Genomic DNA, 22,510 nt, shown 5'->3' with positions numbered 1-22,510 from the left:
AAAAAAGAGATGAAGTCTACATATCTTCCCTTGAATCTGGATGAACCTTAGTGACTTGTTTGTAATCTACGGCATGCAGAGGATGTAGTGCTGTGCAACTTATAAGATTAGGTCATAAAATGTGATGCAATCTCCTTCTTGCTTGCTAGGATACTCACTTAGAAGTGCAGATACTTGGCCAGGTACAATGGCTCACACCTGTAATCCCAGGACTTTGGGAGGCCAAGGCGAGTGAATCATCTGAGGTCAGGAGTTCAAGACCAGCCTGGCCAACATGGCAAAACCCTCTCTCTACCAAAAATATAAAAAATTAGCCAGGCGTGGTGGTGCGTACCTGTAATCCCAGTTACACAGGAGGCTGAAGTGGGAGAATTGCTTGAACCCAAGAGGCAGAGGTTGCAGTGAGCCAAGATCCTGCAACTGCACTCCAGCCTGGGCGACAGAGCCAGACCTTATTTCAAAAAAAAAGGTTTAAAAAAAAAAAAGAGATGAAGTCTACATATCTTCCCTTGAATCTGGATGAACCTTAGTGACTTGTTTGTAATCTACGGCATGCAGAGGATGTAGTGCTGTGCAACTTACAAGATTAGGTCATAAAATGTGATGCAATCTCCTTCTTGCTTGCTAGGATACTCACTTAGAAGTGCAGATACTTGGCCAGGTACAATGGCTCACACCTGTAATCCCAGGACTTTGGGAGGCCAAGGCGAGTGAATCATCTGAGGTCAGGAGTTCAAGACCAGCCTGGCCAACATGGCAAAACCCTCTCTCTACCAAAAATATAAAAAATTAGCCAGGCGTGGTGGTGCGTACCTGTAATCCCAGTTACACAGGAGGCTGAAGTGAGAGAATTGCTTGAACCCAAGAGGCAGAGGTTGCAGTGAGCCAAGATCCTGCAACTGCACTCCAGCTTGGGCAACAGAGCAAGATTCCATCTCAAAAAAAAAAAAAAAAAAAAAAAAGTGCAGATACTCACTTGCATTGTCATGTAAAAGTCTGATTAACCTGAGATTGCCATACTGTAAGGAAGCCCAGCCCACATAGAGAAGCTATGTGGTGTAGACATTCTGGTAGACAGCCTCAGCTCTCTATCTACAACAGCATCAGCAGCATCAACCCCAACTTTTATGTCACTCCTAAGCACTGACTCTTTCCAGCAATGGCCTCAGACATTGTGGAACAAGTCATTCCCATTGTGCTCTCTCTGAATTTTTCACCCAAAGAATTTGTAAGCATGATAAAATGATTGTTTTAAGTTGCTGAGCTTTGGGAAATTTTGCTTTGCAGCAATATTAACTGCAAAATCTCTGAAGAGTTATTAACCTGGAGATTTCCTTCACCTCTCCCCTATGTTGGATCTCTTGGTACCACATTCCATGCCTTCCTCTTCTTTGGTTTCCTCATTTCTATTAAAGAAGCATGTTCCCTGGGAGGTTTCAGAGAAAGGGTACATGGGACATAAATTTTTAAAGACTGAAAATTTGAACTGTTTTTATCCTTACATTTTATAGTTTAGCCGGGTAAATAACTGTTATGAACATCAAAGGGATGAGAATTAGACAAGTAGGCAAAGATCAGAGGAAAGACTGTTCCATAGCAGTCTATGTCTACCTCATCTACAGCCTCAGGATCTCCAGGCTCTGAGCACAGGCTTCCACAGCAGGCATCTGCAAGCCCTGAAGAAGAATATCTTCCATATGTCCATCAGCAGCTCTCCCTTTTCCCTATTCTACTCCCTAACTGACATGATTTTAGCTCCTTTCCTCTGGGTGTTTGCCAGCTTCTACAACTGTCCGTAAAATGTGATGGCCAGACACAGAAGTCCCAGACACAGAAGTACAAAAGACAACACATTACTGTTAAGTCCAGGGAGTAAACAAAATGCTTCCTCTAATGTTCAGCATATAGAGCTACCATATTGGTCTGCTTTTTGCCATGAGTGGTTGAGACATTCCTAAAGAATTATGGATAGGCAAGTGCTCTTTAAACTATAAAATGCAATCCATGTGTGTGCGAAGGGATTGCTATCATTAGGCCTAGTTGTCTTTGTACCTGGTGAGCAGAGTTGGTGACTGCTAAGCTTGGTCTTGACCTGATTCCCCAAGAAGGTGGGAAGCTTCTATAAGAAAGAAGCTGGGAAAAAGGAATGAGGAAAGCCTCTGCCCTTGCAGGAATTACTGGATATACTGTTAAGATGTAGAGGACAGTAAGAAGGAAAGGGGGTTCAACTATATATACATATTTGCTTATGGTTCAAAAAGAAACAATGGAAGAATGCAAACTAACAGAAATAGTTACCTATAGATATGAGGAGAGTACAAGAAAGAGGAGGAGACAGGAATCAAAGTTAGAGGGAAAGTTTTGTTCTGTTTTTTAAATGGAAAATCAAGCTAATAAATGTAGATGGAATAATAGAATTAGAAATTACCATTTTGTAAGCCCTGACTGAAGAAAAAATGGATCTGGACAATAGTCATTTGGCAGTCATCTAGGCTGTTAACTATTAAGTGAAAGTTTGATAAGAACTTTATAGAGAATGAATCAGACTTTCAACACCTGATGCCATTCATAACTGATCATGGGAAACCCAGATCCCATGCTTCCTCCTGATGGAATGTAATAAGAAATACACAGTACCACCAAGGAAGTATTCTTGTCAAAAACGAGGAAAAATGGAACTTGAATCTCATCAAATCTCTATATCTAATGACCAGTTTGTGGAAAATATGGAAGATAAAAGAACACGTTTAATGTCACCACAATAACGCAATTAGCCAAATCCAGGGTGTACGAAATTGCAGTTTCTTCAACAAATAAATGGCATTTTTAAAAAGCAGGCGGTGGGAGAGGAATTATTATCAACTAAAGGAGAATTAAGAGATACTTTAATCAAATGCAATGTTTAGATTCTGATGCAAAGAAACCAAATATAAATGGACTTTTTTTTAAACAAATGAAGATCAGACATAGATGGGTATTAGTTGATATTAAGGAATCATTATTAATATGGCTGGGTGTGACAGTGGTACTATGGTTACTTTTTAAAACCCTTATCTGTTAGAGATACTAATTGATGTATTAACTGAAAAATGACATGATATCATATTTTCCTTATATGACTCCAGCACATACATGTGCATATAGATGTGTACATGAAGAGGTTGTAGGAGTAATAGATAAAACCAGATTGGCAAAATGTAGATAACTGTTAAAGCTGCATATTGGGCACATGAGGAGTAGTTATAGTCTTTTCCCAAGTTTTGTGTACAGTTGAAAATTTCCGCCCTCTCCCTCTCCCTCTTCCTCTCCCTCTGCACGGTCTCCCTCTCCTCCCTCTCCCTCTGCACGGTCTCCCTCTGATGCCAAGCAGAGGCTGGACTGTACTGCTGCCATCTCGACTCACTGCAACCTCCCTGCCTGATTCTCCTGCCTCAGCCTGCCAAGTGCCTGGGATTGCAGGCGCGCGCCGCCACGCCTGACTGGTTTTCGTATTTTTTGGTGGAGACGGGGTTTTGCCGTGCTGGCCGGGCTGGTCTCCAGCTCCTGACCACGAGTGATCTGCCAACCTCGGCCTCCCGAGGTGCCGGGATTGCAGACGGAGTCTCGCTCACTCAGTGCTCAATGTTGCCCAGGCTGGAGTGCAGTGGCGTGATCTCGGCTCGCTACAACCTCCACCTCCCAGCCGCCTGCCTTGGCCTCCCAAAGTGCCGAGTTTGCAGCCTCTGCCCGGCCGCCACCCCGTCTAGGAAGTGAGGAGCGTCTCTGCCTGGCCGCCCATCATCTGGGATGTGAGGAGCCCCTCTGCCAGGCTGCCCAGTCTGGGAAGTGAGGAGCGCCTCTTCCTGGCCGTCATCCCATCTAGGAAGTGAGGAGCGTCTCTGCCCAGCCACCCATCGTCTGGGATGTCGGGAGCGCCTCTGCCCCGCCACCCCGTCTGAGATGTGAAGAGCACCTCTGCCCGGCCGCGACCCTGTCTGGGAACTGAGGAGTGTCTCTGCCCCGCCGCCACCCCGTCTGGGAGGTGAGGAGCGTCTCTGACCGGCCACCCCGTCTGGGAAGTGAGGAGCCCCTCCGCCCGGCAGCCGCCCCGTCCAGGAAGTGAGGAGCGTCTCCGCCCAGCAGCCGCCCCGTCCGGGAGGTGGGGGGCAGCCCCCGCCCGGCCAGCCGCCCCGTCTGGGAGGTTGGGGGCAGCCCCCGCCCGGACAGCCGCCCTGTCCGGGAGGTTGGGGGGGAGCCTCTGCCCGGCCACCCCGTCTAGGAAGTGAGGAGCCCCTCTGCCCAGCCGCCACCCCGTCTGGGAGGTGTACCCAATAGCTCATGGAGAACGGGCTATGATGCCGATGGCGGTTTTGTCAAATAGAAAAGGGGGAAATGTGGGGAAAAGAAAGAGAGATCAGATTTTTACTGTGTCTGTATAGAAAGAAGTAGACATAGGAGACTCCATTTTGTTCTGTACTAAGAAAAATTCTTCTGCCTTGGGATGTCGTTAATCTATAACCTTACCCCCAACCCCGTGCTCTCTGAAACATGTGCTGTGTCCACTCAGGGTTAAATGGATTAAGGGCGGTGCAAGATGTGCTTTGTTACACAGATGCTTGAAGGCAGCATGCTCGTTAAGAGTCATCACCACTCCCTAATCTCAAGTACCCAGGGACACAAACACTGCGGAAGGCGGCAGGGCCCTCTGCCTAGGAAAACCAGAGACCTTTGTTCACATGTTTATCTGCTGACCTTCCCTCCACTATTGTCCTATGACCCTACCAAATCCCCCTCTCCGAGAAACACCCAAGAATGATCAATAAATACTAAAAAAAAAAAAAAAAAAGAAAAAAAAAAAAGAAAATTTCCATAATAAAGACTTTTTAAAAATAAGAAAGCAGATGGGGTGGGAGCTGTAAAGAAACAAGATGTCTACCTCATAAACTGGACCAATTTCATAATCTGTGAAAAACCCAATTGGTGGCTTAGCTAGAAACACTGGAGTATCAGCACAACTGTGGGATGAAAAAAGAGAGGGAGAAAGGCTGTTAGTTTCATCCATACAATGAAATAGTAGGCAGTTACTGATTAATGTAAAAATAAATACATAAAGACCATCAAAGATATTCACAATATACCATTTGTTGGGGGGTTTTTGGATCTTATTGTTAATGCAGGTTATAAAATAATTTTACAGTATGATCCAATCTTTGTGAAGACATAAGTAGCTATATATTTCATTTTCAATATGCATAGGAAAAACTCTACATGTTTAAACACCAATAAGTAACTGGGTTTTTAATATAGGTATCTCAAATATTAGTCTTTTCTAATCTTTCTTTCTTCCCTTTCTCTTTTCTTTTCTCCTCCTCTCTTCTCTTCTCTTCTATTTTCTTTTTGACAGGGTCTCACTCTGTCACCTAGGCTGGAGTGCAGTGGCACAATCTTGGCTCACTGCAGCCTCGACACCCCTGTGCTCAGGTAATCCTTCCACTTCCGCCTCCCAAGTGGCTGGGATCACAGGTGCATGCCACCACACCCAGCTAGTTTTTGTATCTAATTTTTCTTAATAAAAAATATTAGTTGTGTAATAAAGAAATGTTAATAATTTTAGGCTAAAATTATGAACCCATGAAGCAACTCATTACTTTCATAAGGACAGTTACTGATATATAGGCAAAGGCACTCTTAAAGAAAAATCACAGTTTACACTAATTATTTATAATCAATCAAATTTCAAATGCTGTTATTACTCAAGACCTATGTCTCTAACGGGATTGCTTCCATTTGACCCAGATTGCTCCAATGTAAATAAAGGGCCAACACCAACCCCTATTTCTCAAGACCCCTGGCAGGTCAGAAAAGCATAAACCCAGGACTCTGGGGAAGGTTCAAAGGCCACACCAGTGGGTGACCCTGCAGCCCTGCTCTGTTCTGATACTGCTACCCTGCCCCACAAGTCTAGGGACCTCTACAGCCAGACCAAACGGAGGACCATCTAGGTTAACTCTCATGGGTCAGGTTTTCTGAGAGTTCAAGTCAGAGAAAGACATACCTCTGTTCTGGCTCCGTACTCTGGAATTCTCCTATCGGTGCTGGCTTCTTTGGAGGAAAAACAAGAGACTTGCCTCCATATGGAGTGTTAGGAGGAAAAAAACGGGGATTTTTTAGGAAGTGGTTCTGACTCTCCATTCTGGCAAGCAGAAGTCTGTCTAGCTCTCTCTGTGGCACACGTAAGTGGTTCATCCAGTTTTTATTCCTTGGTTGACTTGCTTTCTTTGAAACATACAAAAGCATAGAGTCAATGACAGGCAAAGGGATTGTGCTTGTTGACATCTTGACCAACCGCATGACCCACAGATGGCCAACACAAGCTCTACTCTATTTTGCGATGGATTCATCACAGCTTCTCATGTCATCTGAATGCCTTCCCCTTCACTGCCTCTCTGTCCCCCCAAACACTGCTCTGCACAGGCTTCCAAACTGACCTTGAGAGGTTCTCTGGTCCTTTCTTTGGCCTTAGGAGTTAAATTCCATGTCAGGCTGTCCACAGTGTGGTCTAACTCATCTTCGAACATAGCAAGCTTCTTCCTGCATGAATCTTCAAGCTTCTTGTTCAGCTCTTTCTTCTGGACGGAACGCTTCTCACAGCTAAATGTCAGTTTTGAACATCCAGGTAGGGAGATGCCTACAGCATCAAGGAAACAAACTGAATCACTGCAACAAGGTGAGAAGGTGGGCATTCCTAAGATGACCAAATAAAACCACCAAAGCCACAGTTAGCTTGATCTTTCTCCTAAACTTTCACATTTACCACACCAGCTATAATTGCTCTTCAACATATGAATTACTCCTGGAACTTATTCTATGTATTCAAAATGGCCACGTGTGGTGGCTCACACCTATCATCCCAGCACTTTGGGAGGCCAAGGTGGGAGCATCACTTAAGCCCAGGAGTTGACACCAGCCTTGGCAACATAGTGAGAGTGAGAACCTATCTCTACAAAAAATAAATTTAAAAATTTGCTGGGTGTGGTAGTGCATGCCTGTGGTCCCAGATGCTCAGGAGGCTGAGTGGGGAGAATTACTTCAGCACAGGAGGTCAAGGCTGTAGTGAGTTATGGTTGTGCTTCTGCACTCCAGCCTGGGCAACAAAGCAAGACCCGGTCTCAAAAACAAACAAACAAACAACAAAATTTAGGACTAGAGTGTTAAAATATTTTCCAACACGGTCAAAGAACATGAGTAGACCACTGTCACACACACATGCCTGTACACATACCCCATACATGAGCATGCTTTCTGAAGAGCTCACAGAAGGAATGAAAGTTTGTATGAGCTTTTTACACTGTTAAGATCATCCCCCACCCCCTGGCCAAGCGCAGTGGCTCATGCCTGTAATCCTGGCAATTTGGGAGGCTGAGGCCGGCGGATCACTTGAGGTCAGGAGTTGGAAACCAGCCTGGCCAACATGGTGAAACCCTGTCTCTACTAAAATACAAAAAAATTATCCAGGCATGATGGCAGGCGCCTGTAATCCCAGCTACTCAGGAGGCTGAGGCTGAAGCAGGAGAATCGCTTCAACCCAGGAGGCAGAGGTTGCAGTAGATCACGCCACTGTACTCTGGCCTGGGTGACAGAGCGAGACTCTGTCTCAAGAAAAAACAAACAAACAAAAAAACAAAAAAACCATCCCTCCAAAGGTTAAATGAGAACATTCATTGCTAGCAAGAATGCAATCAAATGGATACCACCACAAATCTCTTAGCACAATGCCTGGTTAACTCTCAATACATGTTAGCCCCATTCTTATTGACCTGCATAAGATACTGAGTTTCCAACTAACTTTAAAATATTAAGTGGTGGCCGGGTGCGGTGGCTCATGCCTGTAATCCCAGCACTTTGGGAGGCTGAGGTGGGTGGATCACCTGAGGTCAGGAGTTTGAGACCAACATGGAGAAACCCCGTCTCTACTAAAAATACAAAATTAGCCAGGTGTGGTGGCACATGCCTATAATCCCAGCTACTTGGGAGGCTGAGGAAGGAGAATTGCTTGAACCTGGGAGATGGAGGTTGTGGTGAGCCAAGATCGTGCCATTGCACTCTAGCCTGGACAACAAAAGTGAAACTCTGCCTCAAAAAAAAAAAAAATACTAAGTGGCTTATACTCCATGACACTTGATTCTGCTACCTCTTTCTTGCCTTACTTCCCTACGTAGCTCAGACCATCAGTAGAACTCTCCCCAGGAGCACCCTCAATTTTCTAGATTCCAATCCTCCCACCCCAAACACCTTCTCAGCTCCCAAGCCCCAGAGAATCAAACAGTCCCTCAACTGGAGCTATGGGAGAGCTTGTCTTCTGAGCCCAGCATGCTAGGCAATCCCGATAACTGGCCACAGAATCCACACAGGGACTTCTCCCTGTCCACGTGTGGACTCTTCCAAAAGTCTAACTCCCTGCTTAAGCCCACATCACAGCCTCCCACCCCACTCATTCTCAGAATATCTTGCCTCCCATATCACAGGAAACTGGCCCAATGTCACATACATGTACACACCCTCTCTGCCTCTCTACCCAGGCTTCCCTCCATTCTGAAAGGATGAGAAGCTGCTCTTTTCCTGCATGGGAAAACCCATAGGTCCCTGCTCCAACTCATCAGGAACATGCTCCCTTGCTTATCTATGTCTTCAGTTTTTCCTTCTCTTGGTTCTTCAACTGCAACTCCAAGCACTTACATAATTCTTGGTATTGGGCAGCAGATGTGGGCATCATAGTCCACATGGAGAAGCCTGGACTTCAGTCATACAGGCGGGGGAGCACTAGCAAGAAATTGGCATGCTCAGATGCTCAGATTTGACTTTCCCAACAGTCACCATCGAAATTAAAGAAAAGGTGAAAAAAACCTCTGAGCAAGGAAATGGCAGCAGAGGTGGCCAGTGTGGCCCTGCTGAACTTCCCCCAAATGGTATCAGAGGCACTGAGAGTACAGAAGCATTACCTTTAGGTGCAGAGTGAAACGGCACTGTATCGGTGTAGTAATCTTCTGGGGAGATCAAATGATGTTTCCGTAGCAACTCGCTGTCTATACACCATCTGAAGACACTCTTCACTTCATAGAAGGGAAGGGGAGAACAAGGTGTTTCCAGCCAGACTGACCTTGAAGAACCCACACCCAAACTTTCTTCATCCTCCAAGCCTAAACTATCTAACAAAATTCCTTCTCAGAACCCTGTGGGAATGTTGAGATTTAAGAAACTCATCAAGTATCTATCAGCCACTTAAAAGAGGCCAACCATTGGGCAAAGCTGTGTTGTATTATTTGAGCTAAAATACTCTTACAGAGAAGTCTATAAGAAAACAGAATTATGAGAAATATGGTAGATTGAATAAATGGTCCCAATTCTTCACTTCTGTCTATATCCAGGCCCTTGACTGTGTGACTTTGCAGTGCCTGCTACTAAAGACAGTGCACTTCTTCACTCCTGACTGTGGCCATGTGACGTGCTTTGGCCAATGAGATGTTAGCAAAGGTTTGAAATGCACTTGTGCAGCTGAGCCTTCCCTCTTGTGGCTTTGCCATTATTGTGACAAGAGCTTCCCTGTCCCTTCATCTTAGACCCCAGGGGGAATCCAGAGCAGACCTGAGCCTGACCTACGAAGGAGACATGCCTAGCTGGACCCACAGCTTGGAGCCAGTCCAGCCAGCCAAGCCCAGCCAGCTCGGCCAATTCCCCACTGACCTGCAGATACAGGAGAGAGAAAATCTCAAGAGAGGGAAGGTGATAATTAACGTCTACGGGTGATGAGCCCAGAAATAGTAGCAAACACATTATTATTTATATAACATATAAATAACATTATTTATAGGTATTCCAAAGAATTAAAACTAGCAATGGCTACCTTTGGCAAGTGGACTGAGGTTGGGAGAGGTGAGGTGGAAAAGGCTTTTTTAAAAATAGACTTTATTTTTTAGACCAGTTATAGGTTTGCAGCAAAATTGAGAGGAAGGTACAAAGATTCCCCATACAGCCCCTGCATGCACAGCCTCCCCCATTATCAACGTCTCCCACTAGAGAGATACATTTGTTATTACTGAAGAACCTACATAGACACATTATTATCACCCGAAGTCCATGTTTACATTACAGGTCACTCTTGGTGTTGTACATTCTGTGCATTTGTACAAATTTATAATGTACAGGTGGAGGCTTTTTATTCTTCATTAGAAGTTCTTCTAAACTATTTGATTTTTAAAAACCATATATATTTATTACTTTGATAAAAATTAAAGAAAAAACAGGAAGAATATAAGACTTTTTCAGCTTTTATACAGTTTTATTATCACTTGTCAATTATTGATAGGCAATGCTGGTCTGGGAGTGGGCATTTCCACACTGTAAACAAGACAGCCGCCTAGCCGCCTGCATCGGTGCTGGCCTCAGGTAGGGACAGTGCAGACACACTCAAGAGCAAGCGGCTATGTCTGGTTTTGCGGGGCAACCTAGAGCACCAGAAAGTGGTGTCACACAGGGGATCAGGACTGGGCAGAGACAGCACTGAAAAATCTCATTCCCCTTCATCCCATCCCTCAACAGATGTTTCCAGGCAAGAAGATATGGGAATTTTTGTAAGAGTGAATGGAGTGAGCAAATATTACCAGGAGAGCTTTTGGATATTCTTAGGGATGTGTAATTTAAGTATACTTCACAATATTTCAGATATATCAAGAGGAACAAAGAATAATACAGTGGGCCGGGCGCGGTAGCTCATGCCTGTAATCCCACCACTTTGGGAGGCCGAGGCAGGCGGATCACGAGGTCAGGAGATCGAGACCACGGTGAAACCCCGTCTCTACTGAAAATACAAAAATTAGCCAGGTGTGGTGGCAGGTGCCTGTAGTCCCAGCTACTCAGGAGGCTGAGGCAGGAGAATGGCGTGAACCCGAACCCAGGAGGTGGAGTTTGCAGTGAGCCGAGATTACGCCACTGCACTCCAGCCTGGGCAACAGAGCGAGACTCTGTCTCAAAAAAAAAAAAAAAAAAGGAATAATACAGTGAATATCCAAGTACCCATAAGTCATTGCTAAGACAGTTAACCTCCACCATGTCCCACTCTAGAAAGATCATCTCCAATCCTGTCCCCAGCTGGGGAAATCACTCACTAGAGTACGTATGTATCATCCCCATGCACGTTTACATTTTTGAATAGTTACAGATTCTTAAAAACAAATAAAACTTCTGCATGTCTTAAATATAACATGTCAAATGTCATCACACTGTATGTGTTCCGCCTGAATTTTCTTTCTTTGCGGATTATCTTTATCTTTGTGAGATCCACCTATGTGATCCATGTAGTTCTTTTTTTTTTTTGAGACACAGTCTCGCTCTGTCGTCCAGGCTGGAGTGCAGTGGCATGATCTCAGCTCACTGCAACCTCTGCTTCCTGGGTTCAAGCGCTTCTCCTACCTCAGCTGCCTGAGTAGCTGGGACTACAGGCTCGTGCCACCATGCCCAGCTAATGTTTTGTATTTTTAGTAGAGACGGGGTTTCACCATGTTGGCCAGGCTGGTCTCAAACTCCTGACCTCAGGTGATCCGCCCGCCTTGGCCTCCCAAAGTACTGGGATTACAGGCGTGAGCCACTGTGCCCAGCTGTGATCCATGTAGTTCTAATAATCGATTCTTACTGCTTTTTAGTATATGATAGACAAAAACCTACCTATCCATTCCCCTAATGATGCACCCCTGAGCTGTCTCCAGGTGTTTGCTATTTCAAGCTTCTGAATACATTTTCTTGTCTGTACATACAAGAAGCTCCCAACTGGACTTGCTGTCACCAAGGAGGCCCACAAAAAGGCAGTGGTCTCGCCCACTGGCCTTCACTCCTTTCCCTGACATCATCATCATCATTCTGATGGGTGTGAAAGGACATCCCTCTGGCTCTAATTTGCTGATCACTAAGAATGAGCATTTTTATTTATTTTTCCATTTCTGCAAATTCCCAGTCATGGTTTTTGCTCTTTCCTAAGTGAGCTGTTTGCCACCTTCTTGTTGACTCCTAATTCTTTACATATTCTGGATACTGAATCTGTTTGTTATATTTGCTTTTGTGGATTTTGTTTTCACTTTTTTTTTTAAGATGAAAGCTAGTTTATTAATAAAGTAAAGGAATAAAAGAATGGCTACTCCATAGGCAGAGCAGCCTGTTTTTACTTTTTATTTCAAAATAAAGAAGTTTAAAATTTAATGTAGTTGGCCGGGCATGGTGGCTCACGCCTGTAATCCCAGCACTTTGGGAGGCCAAGGTGGGCAGATCACTTGAGGTCAAGAGTTCAAGACCAGCCTGGCCAACATGGTAAAACCCCATCTCTATTAAAAATACAAAAATCAGCCAGGCGTGGTGGCGCATGCCTGTAATCCCAGCTACTCAGGAGGCTGAGGCAGGAGAATCACTTGAACCCAGGAGAGAGAGGTTGCAGTGGGCCTAGATTGAGCCACTACACTCCAGCCTGGGCAACACAGCAAGACTCTGTCTCAAAAAAACAAAAACAAAACCAAAAAACCAAAAACCACTAAATTTAACTACAGTATTGTTTTTTTTTGAGACAGGGTCTCATTCTATCATCCAGGCTGGAGTGCGATGGCACGATCTTGGCTTATTGCAACCTCCACCTCCCTAGCTCAGGTGATCCTCCCATCTCAGCCTCCCAAGTAGCTGGGAGGCGCATGCCACCACACTCAGCTATTTGTGTGTGTGTGTGTGTGTGTGTGTGTGTGTGTGTATTTTTTGTAGAGATCAGATTTCACCATTTTGCCCAGGCTGGTCTCAAACTCCTGGGCTCAAGTGATCTACCCAACTCGGTCTCCCGAAGTGCTGGGATTACAGGCTTGAGCCAGCACGATCAGCCTGAATTTCTTAATGTTTTCCTTCACTGGGCATTTAGGACCTTGTTAAAGAAGGCCTTTCATCTCCAGAGCTCATGAAGATGCTTTCTCATAGCGTCTTCTAGGCTTTAAAACATTCAGAGCTTATTTGCTGTGTGGTGTTGGTGAGGGCTCTAATTTTTCTCCCCGCAACCCAGATAACCAGGATCACCCAGTTAACAGAGATTTAGAGTCCACATTGCTTTCCGCTGCTCACGTCTTCACTGACTGCTCTGTTCATCTGCCTATCTCAGAATCACACCCTTTCTCCAGGACCACTCTCCTTCTGCTGGAAGTATGTTCTTCAGTGAGTTCCTTGAGTCTCACTCTCTTGAGTTTCCTGTTGTGATAAATTCTGTTTCCCATCTGGAAATGCCTTTACCATAAGCAGATTCTTGAACAACCATCTATTTCAATGCCTGATTCTAAGCTGATGGTGAAGAGTCCCAAGTCACACTCATGTATCACATGGCTTCCGGCTCCTACTGTGGCTGCTACAAAGTCTACTCTCAGTCTCAGCATCTGCTCTCTGTAATTTGTGCTTTTTCCTTGGCTGCATTTAAGATCTTCTCTTTGCACTTGGTGTCCTGCAGTTTCATGATGATATGGATGTGGATTTCTGTGCTTCCTGCTTCTGTGTATTCAGGCTTTCATAACTTAGAGAAAATTCCTGGCCACTGTCACTTTAAGCCTCACGTCCCCACACTTCTCTGTTTAAATGTGTGCTGTGCCTCATCCTGACCTCCACACTTCTTATGTTTCATGTTTTCTATCTCTTTGGCTCTCTAGTCTGCATTTCTTTTGATTTTCCTTTCCATCTACTGATTCAAAATCTCTAGCCAAAATGGGCCTGTTGTTAAACCCACAGTTTCATCTATTGTACTTGTCATTTCCAGACGTTCTCTTTGATTCCTCTCCAGTCTGCCAGGTCATTTTAGTGGTCTTGTGGCTCCTGGTTCAGGCTGTTTCCTTCCTTTAGTCTGTAAATATCTCAAGCATTCTTAGTTTAATTTAGGATGTCAAAGGCTGGCTTCTCTGAGGTTCAGTTCCGCTGTGGTTCTGCTGACTTACTCATGGTGGCTTTTCCCATATGTGCTTGGTAATTTTACCTGTGAGCTCATGTTTAGCTGGTTTTAATCTGGGGAAATCCAGAGAGACCTGGGTGTGCTGGGAGCAGCCACCCACCATGCATGTTCTCACTAAGTTTGCAAAGAACACCATTCTTTTAACCTGGGCCACTTCTCAGGGCTGTGCTTACAGCAAGTGGTCTAGAGGAATGAGGTCATGTTTCTTCTAGTCAAAGTGCAGGTTTGTTGACTGTCCACTGAAAAAGCAGTGAGTTCTCCAACCTCAGCATGCATCGGCCATGACATCAGCCCCACTGCTTGCATAGCATCTGCCTGGGCCCCTTGTGTCACCCCCTGGGAAACCTGTGCCAGCAAGAGGGTCATGCTGCTTGCTGTGCTCCAAGGACCCAGGAACCTCATGTCTTCAGTCAACATCTGTGAAACACTGTAGGCTAGCAGATTAGTCTGTAAACAGAGTAGAAGTCAGACCCAGAAAAATGTCAGTCCCTCCAGGCGCCTGCACGCTGCCCTCATGGAGGCAGGAGAGCTCCTCAGTGTCAGCTTTTCCAGATCACGCAGATGCCACCAACACAAACTTCAAACCCTTGTTTTTGTTTTTTGGTTTGTTTGTTTGTTTTGGTTTGGTTTTTTTAGTATTTATTGATCATTCTTGGGTGTTTCTCACGGAGGGGGATTTGGCAGGGTCATAGGACAATAGAGGAGGGAAGGTCAGCAGATAAACAAGTGAACAAGGGTCTGTGGTTTTCCTAGGCAGAGGACCCTGAGGCCTTCCGCAGTGTTTGTGTCCCTGGGTACTTGAGATTAGGGAGTGGTGATGACTCTTAACGAGCATGCTGCCTTCAAGCATCTGTTTAACAAAGCACATCTTGCACCGCCCTTAATCCATTTAACCCTGAGTGGACACAGCACATGTTTCAGAGAGCACGGGGTTGGGGGTAAGGTTATAGATTAACAGCATCCCAAGGCAGAAGAATTTTTCTTAGTACAGAACAAAATGGAGTCTCCTATGTCTACTTCTTTCTACACAGACACAGCAACAATCTGATTTCTCTATCTTTTCCCCACATTTCCCCCTTTTCCATTCGACAAAACCGCCATCGTCATCATGGCCCGTTCTCAATGAGCTGTTGGGTACACCTCCCAGACGGGGTGGCCGCCGGGCAGAGGGGCTCCTCACTTCCCAGAAGGGGTGGCCGGGCAGAGGCGCCCCCCACCTCCCGGACGGGGCGGCTGGCCGGGCGGGGGCTGCCCCCCACCTCCCTCCCGGACAGGGCAGCTGGCCGGGCGAGGGCTGCCCCCCACCTCCCGGACGGGGCAGCTGCCGGGCGGAGACGCTCCTCACTTCCCAGACGGGGCGGTTGCCGGACAGAGGGGCTCCTCACTTCCCAGATGGGGCAGCTGCCGGGCGGAGGGGCTCGTCACTTCTCAGACGGGGCGGCCAGGCAGAGACGCTCCTCACCTCCCAGATGGGGTCGGGCCGGGCAGAGGCGCTCCTCACATCCCAGACGGAGCGGCGGGGCAGAGGCACTCCCCACATCTGGGCTGCCGGGCAGAGACGCTCCTCACTTCCTAGACGGGATGGCGGCCGGGAAGAGGCGCTCCTCACTTCCCAGACTGGGCATCCGGGCAGAGGGGCTCCTCACATCCCAGACGATGGGCGGCCAGGCAGAGACGCTCCTCACTTCCCAGATGGGGTGGCGGCCGGGCAGAGGCTGCAATCTCGGCACTTTGGGAGGCCAAGGCAGGCGGCTGGGAGGTGGAAGTTGTAGCGAGCCGAGATCACGCCACTGCACTCCAGCCTGGGCAACATTGAGCACTGAGTGAACGAGTGAACGAGACTCCCTCTACAATCCCGGCACCTCGGGAGGCCGAGGCTGGCGGATCACTCGCAGTCAGGAGCTGGAGACCAGCCCGGCCAACACGGCGAAACCGCATCTCCACCAAAAAAATACGAAAACCAGTCAGGCGTGGCGGCGCGCGCCTGCAATCCCAGGCACTCAGCAAGCTGAGGCAGGAGAATCAGGCAGGGAGGTTGCAGTGAGCCGAGATGGCGGCAGTACAGTCCAGCCTCGGCTTTCACAACTTTGGTGGCATCAGAGGGAGACCGGGGAGAGGGAGAGGGGGAGGGGGAGGGAGAGGGGGAGGGAGAGGGACTTCAAACCCTTGTAATGGGAAGCTATGCTTACACATCTCAGGGGAGCTTTGGCCACCCCAATGCAAGATCTCAGATAAACTTCCCTCTGGACTCCAGTGGACAGAGACCTCATCATCTTTGAGGGCGCAGTTCCAACTCCACACCTCGTGGTCCAAGGCTTCAGCTCTGCACCACAACTTGCTGTTCACAGGAGGCAGCGGTTCCTGCTATTGGCTGATGTACCCAAGGCCAGCCAGGGGTGTGGGGCTTCTCTCGCAATAAACGTCTTTAGAGGCTACGGTTCTGGTTTCAGCTCCCTCTTCGTTTCTGGCTGTTGGGAGATTTCCCTTGCTTATTTGTGGTTCAACTATGCACCTATCCGAACCATTCCAGCAACATTCAAAGCTATCAAAGATGCAGTCATTCTCATAGAGAGAGCAGAGCTTGCTGTGCAGGTACTCATGGTCCCGGTGGGTCTCCACCAGCCTGCTCTCTATGTTGAGGTCCCACACCTTCACTGACAGGTAGTCTCTGGTCATCAGGTACTGCCCACTACGGCTACATTTTACATCGGGTATGGATGAAATTATTTCTGAGAAGAAGGACCTACTGCTGGGATCTTGAGGCTCTTCAAAAAACTTGGAGTGTCTGTTGCACAGGGCCAAGGAGCCCATGCTGCTTAGTCAATGGTTCCTCTGCTGCTACTGTAGACAAGCACGTTGCACTGGTATGAGTGGAACTTTGCTGCCACGATGACTTCTGTCAGCTGCTCCATGTTAGCAGGTTTGATGTCTACCACGTCAAAATGTCTATGTGTGATTTCTAAGTGTCATAAATTAATCCTCAGGTCATTGATAGTGCTGTAATTCTAAATGAATCTTGAAGTCATCCATCTTCATCATTCAAGTTATAACTTTCTGCTCTTTTATCTCATCCACTTCTTTTCCATAATTTTATAGTTTTATCATTTGTAGAGAGTAGAAAATGAGCAGTGTTCTGTTGTAACCACCTAATTTTATTTTTTGCTCAATTTCTAGACTTTTCTAATAGCCAAACCCTGGTTCATGACCTTTAAAGGTACTGTAAACATTATATTCTCCCCTAGAATGAGGGCGGCTTTTATTCTGTAGCTCTGCTGAAAAACAACTCCACCGTCCTTGTCTCCTGCCACAGGATCTCCAGAGTAATTAAACTCAACGGTGGAAATGATATCTGCTGCAGAGTGAGGCTGTGTAGCCCCCTGGTCACTCATTGATGGTCGTCAAAGCCTCTTCTGGCCTCTCCCCTGCGGCAGATCTTCAGCCATGTCCTCCTCGATGGCCCCATTGACTTGCGAGAAGCACCACTGGAACTCGTTGCCCTCTGGTAGCAGCAGCCTCCAGCTCCTGCTACGGCAGCAGGCAGCAGGGACAGGTGGGGTTGGGTGGGGACCGCGGTGGACCAGGGAGGAGGCCTCTGCGCCACTGCCACTGAGCAATCAGTCCCGGCTGTCACCAGCGCCCAAACAGAAGACTTGTTGGAAGTTTTCTAACTTTATTGTTTGCTCCATTAGCCAACATTATCTTAAGACATGGTGCCAGCCAGGTGAGGTAGCTCATGCCTGTAATCCCAGCACTGTGGGAGGCGGAGGTGGGCGGATTGCTTGAGCCCAGGAGTTCAAGACCAGCCTGGGCAACACAGTGAAACCCCATCACTACAAAAAATACAAAAATTAGTGGGTGTGGTGGTGCCCGTCTGTGGTTCCAGCTACTCTGGAGGCTGAGGTGGGAGGATCCCTTGGGAGGTGGAGGTTGCAGTAAGCCAGGATGGGGCCAATGCCCTCCAGCAAAAAAAAAAAAAAAAGAGAGAGAGAGAGACATGGTGCCTTTGAATGGTCTTTCCTTTTGGAGGTCTCCTATAACCAACCTATCAGTGAAGACATGCATTCCCCCATCACATATGTTCATTGAGAGTTCCATCAGGAAAACAGAAACCAATCTATGTATATCAAATATTAAAGGTTTTAATACAAAGGATTGAAGACTGAGAGAAATAATGTCAGGGAAGCCATCTGCTATAGTTTAGGAGTTTGTTCCCTCAAATCTTATACTGAAATTTTTTCCTAAGGTTGGAGGTGGGGCCCAATGGGAAGTTTTGGGTCATGGGAGTGGACCCCTCATGTGTAGATGAATGCCCTAGGTGGGGGCAGGCAGGGAGTGAGTCCTCACTATATTAGCTCACCTGGCCCCCCAAACCCCCAACTCTCACTTGCTTTCTCGCCATGTGATATCTGCATGGCTCCCCTTTGCCTTCCCCCAAGAGTGGAAGCAGACTGAGGCTTTCACCAGATGCCCAGTATCCCAGCCTGCAGAATGATGAGCCAAATCAACCTCTTTTCTTTATAAATTACCCAGCCTCAGGTATTCCTTTACAGCAACACAAATGAACTAAGACATCATCATTAACAACTTCAGCCAGCAGCACTGAAGCAGGGCTTTCTTAAGACGTTATCTGGAAACTCAGCCTGGGCAACATGGCAAGACCCTGTCTCTACTAAAAATACAAAAAACTAGCCGGGTGTGGTGGTATGTGCCTGTGGTCCCAGCTACTAGGGAGGCTGAGGTGGGAGGATCACTTGAGCCCAGGAGTCAGGGGTTGCAGCGAGCTAAGATTGCACCACTGCACTCCAGCCTGGGTGATGAAGCGAGGCTTCATCACCCTGTCTTGAAAAAAAAAAAAAAGTTATCTGGAAGTTGTTTCCAAACTCACAGCCACTCAATCATCTGCCTACTACTGCTTTTTGAAATAAATGGCCTTCCTTTCCAAAACTCACCAAGGGCTTCTCATCAGCTGATCTATCCTGGAAGCACAAGGGGGAGGTGCCTTCTGGGAAATGTACTCCCTGGTCTCTCCTTGGCAACAGAGACTTTAGCAGGGGGTAACAGCAATGCCAAGTTGACACAAGCTAGCCCAGTTCCCAAGGACTTTGGTGATGGCCTATTTAAAATATCAAAAGATAAGACTTCTATACAAAGGATAAAGGCCATGTGACAAGAGATGTATCCTCTCTCTTCTGATACAATTCTTTCCACAGTCCTGCCCCAGGTTATGGGTGGCTAGGTGCTGTGTCTGCAGGAGCTGTCAGGCCTGGGCATGTACCCCGAGCCTTGGAAAAGCCTGCTCTGGCCTTGTGACCATCTTTTCTCCTCTGGGAAGGGTGGGCTTCCTATACTAACACTGTGGCTCCTGGGCATGGCTCTGCGAGGTCTTGGATAATGTGGACAAGTTTCCAGCAAGGGACAAGAATGAAAGCACAAGATGTTCTGCAGCATTCTGATCTTTCTCCCTCACTTTGGAGAATTTACATGTGCTTGCCACTTTGTCACATTTTTATTAGCAAACACAGAAAGGTTGCCTCTATGCCTCAAATAAGAAACTTTTAGGGGAATGTCCTCATTGCCAGTTATCTAAGTTATAAAAAAAAGTTACCTCACCCTTCTCTGAGAAGCAGACACACCAGAGGGGTATCCATGGAACTGGATTAGTGTGTCTACTTCTTCACTTCTTAAAAGAAAGACACATTACCAGCAGAGACCTGAGAAACCAGGGCAGATAATGGCTGATTAGAACTTAATATCATTCTTGGGTAAAAATAAAATGAAAGTCATTGAAAAATTCTCCAAACTGACATTTGTCTCCTGGTTCTCAATGTTTTATTTCACTTTCATTAAAAAAAAAAAAACCCAAATAGTTAATTATTTAATCTCCCCTAATCTCTAGCCAACAACAACAAAAAAGGGACAGTAGCTGACTCCCAGGATTCAGGGAACATCAGGCAACCAGTAAAGACTCTGGACATTTGCTACCAATAATTTCTGCAAAATCCACATTATCTGGGCCACCATTGAGGGAGGGGTCCTTGCAGCTACACTGTGCTGTGGTGGAGGGGGAAACAGGAAGAGATACAGAACCTGTGCCTGAGTGTTACTGTTTAATGGGACTTGAGTCTCAGAGGTCTGGCAGGCCTGATGAAGGATAGGGCTTCTGCTGCTCAGAGCCACACTCTAAGAGAAGTCATCAACACTCCTGAGACACCATGGCTCATCAACAATCCTTCCTCCTCCCGATAGAAGAAAGCCATGGGTTTTGACAGCAGACACACCCAAGTTCAAATCTAAGTCCCACCCCTTCCAAGCTGTGGGGCTTCAGGGAAGTCGTTTGATCATCTAAGTTTAGTTCCTACACCTGTAAGATAGAAAGAAAACCTACCTTACAGGGTTGTCGGGAGGATTTAGTGGGATAACCTATGCAAAGCATATTAGCATCTGGGCCCTAGTAGGTCCTCATAAGTTTAAATGCCTTTTAAGGCACTGTATCTTCCACTTCTTCCTCCCTTAGATCTTTCCCTCTAGGCCATAGATATAACAGGTCTCCTAAATATACTGTCTTTTCTGTCTACTGCACTGGAAAATGATAATTTTCAAGAATTTTCAAGATTTTCAAGAATTCAGGAGAACAGGTCAAGGTCTTTGTGGGGAGTGGTGGAGAGAATAAAAGGAATCAGCGTTTCTTGAAGAAATGGCTGATTCCAGATCTGGGGCCAGAAATACCCAAGATGAGCCTGGAACATCTCACCAGCTCAGAAAGCAAGGAAGTTATCAAAGACAGCTGATTGTCAAATGAATCAGCAGTCAACTGGAAAAGGCTCTCTGTCAAAGATGGAACAATTTGAGCACCAAAAGGATAATAAATAATTTGCAGTCATGAAATCCAAGCGTCCACAATGATACTAAAACAACCAAACAAACCTCATTAGTCACCTTTGGCAGATGTTAGGGGAACCAACTCACTATTTTAAATACTGGCAAATAAAGGGAAAGAATTAATGCTGCCCATACTTTGGGGTAATCAAAGTAGTTTCTGAAAAGTTTGTCTTTATAGAAGTAGTTCAGCTGACAAATAAATAAAGAAAGATAGAATTATTATTACCATTAGCATTTCATTATAATTTGTAACCCCTAATAAAATAATAAAATAAAAAGGCTGCCAGCATCATGAAAGGAGAGATAGCAACCACATATCATGTACCTCCTGAGGGAAACACACAGCATCACCTATGAAGTGCTCTTTCCCCACCACCTGGCCATCATTGAACCTAAACCTCATAAAGTCTCTAGAACTAATTACAAATTTATAGGAAATACAAGGAAGAACAGGTTAAATGACACCATGATGCTGATATCAGTAAAATCCAGACTATGGACAAGTCCATAGGAAAAACAACCCAATTTTGATTATAGGTAGTTAATTGCCCCCTAAGAACATTATTAACATTCTGATATACAAATTTTCAGCTTTTCTTCATGCATCTATACTATAAAAATGGGGTTATCCTAACATTGTTCTGTGACTTTTTTGCTAAATTAATAAATAGCAGACAGCCATCTATATCTACAACACAGGTATAATTCATTCTTTTAAACAACTTTGCAGTATTCCATAGTGTGGATATACCATAATTAATAAAGTCAACTTTGCATAGTTGTATTTCTAAAGGATCACTCTTTAAACTTCTGCATTAAGAAAAGAATTTTCAGTGAATGCTGGTGGTATGGTGATGGAGCTTTGATGAGGAACAACATATTGGTGTAATCTGAGAATACCTCTCTACAAAATGCTAATCAATTATAATTTGATTTGGAGAATTTAATGCAGAAAATCCTGGCAGACACCAACCTACTCAGGGGATGGAGGTTAACACCACGTGACCCTCCTGCTGTGCTGTAGTGAGATGAACAAGGAATAACTTTATGTGGTGCTGTTGCCCAGAATGCATGCCTAAGTCTGGTCATGGGGAAGCATCAGACAGAACCATCCCCATCCTACAGAATATAAGTCTGGTCAAGAACTGTCAGGAAGATGAAAGACAAGAAAAGATCAAGGAATTGTTCCAAATGAAGGCATCTCAAAAAGAGACATGACAATTGCATGTGACATGACTTCCTGGACAGGATCCTGGGCCTGAGAGGGGGAAAAAGCCACAGTAGAACAGTCAGTAAAATTTGAATGGGATGTAAAAGTTGTCTGAATCAAAATGGAGTCACTTGTGTTAAAAAAACCCTGACAAATGGTGCTGGGGAAGGCCATGCATAAGTGCCTGATAACAAGAATTATCACAAAAGATGCCTTGTATTAGTCCATTTTCATACTGCTATGAATAAATACCCGAGACTGTGTAATTTATAAAGAAAAAGAGGTTTAATGGACTCACAGTTCCACATGGCTGGGGAGGCCTCACAATCATGGTAGAAGGTGAAGGAGGAGCAAAGGCATGTCTTACATGAGTGAAGGCAAGAGAGTGTGTGCAGGAGAATTGCCCTTTGTAAAACCATCAGATCTCATCAGAC

The 22,510-nt window shown here is 45.9% G+C and overlaps 1 protein-coding gene and 1 pseudogene across 5 annotated transcripts in view; both read right to left on the bottom strand.

The window, feature by feature from the left end:
- DLEC1 (DLEC1 cilia and flagella associated protein) overlaps positions 1 to 22,510 on the bottom strand; it is an 83,041-nt gene that overhangs the window by 52,665 nt on the left and 7,866 nt on the right. For 4 of the 5 annotated variants that reach the window (XM_003826103.8, XM_063602263.1, XM_008951555.5 and 1 more), the window contains exons 3-6: positions 8,979 to 9,089; positions 6,468 to 6,667; positions 6,035 to 6,255; positions 4,916 to 4,994 (exon numbers count right to left, since the gene is read on the bottom strand). In XM_003826103.8, the coding sequence (XP_003826151.3) occupies positions 4,916 to 4,994; positions 6,035 to 6,255; positions 6,468 to 6,667; positions 8,979 to 9,089 (611 nt within the window). The remainder of the gene's footprint in view (positions 1 to 4,915; positions 4,995 to 6,034; positions 6,256 to 6,467; positions 6,668 to 8,978; positions 9,090 to 22,510) is intronic. The other variant, XM_055109657.2, reaches the window with a different exon arrangement.
- Positions 9,682 to 20,463, bottom strand: LOC134729891 (serine/threonine-protein phosphatase 2A 55 kDa regulatory subunit B delta isoform-like; annotated as a pseudogene).

The sequence above is a fragment of the Pan paniscus genome, chromosome 2 (genome assembly GCF_029289425.2).
Source record: "Pan paniscus chromosome 2, NHGRI_mPanPan1-v2.0_pri, whole genome shotgun sequence".
NCBI lineage: Eukaryota > Metazoa > Chordata > Mammalia > Primates > Hominidae > Pan > Pan paniscus.
Note: the sequence above shows the minus strand (reverse complement) of the source record. Positions and strands in the feature narration are given on the sequence as shown.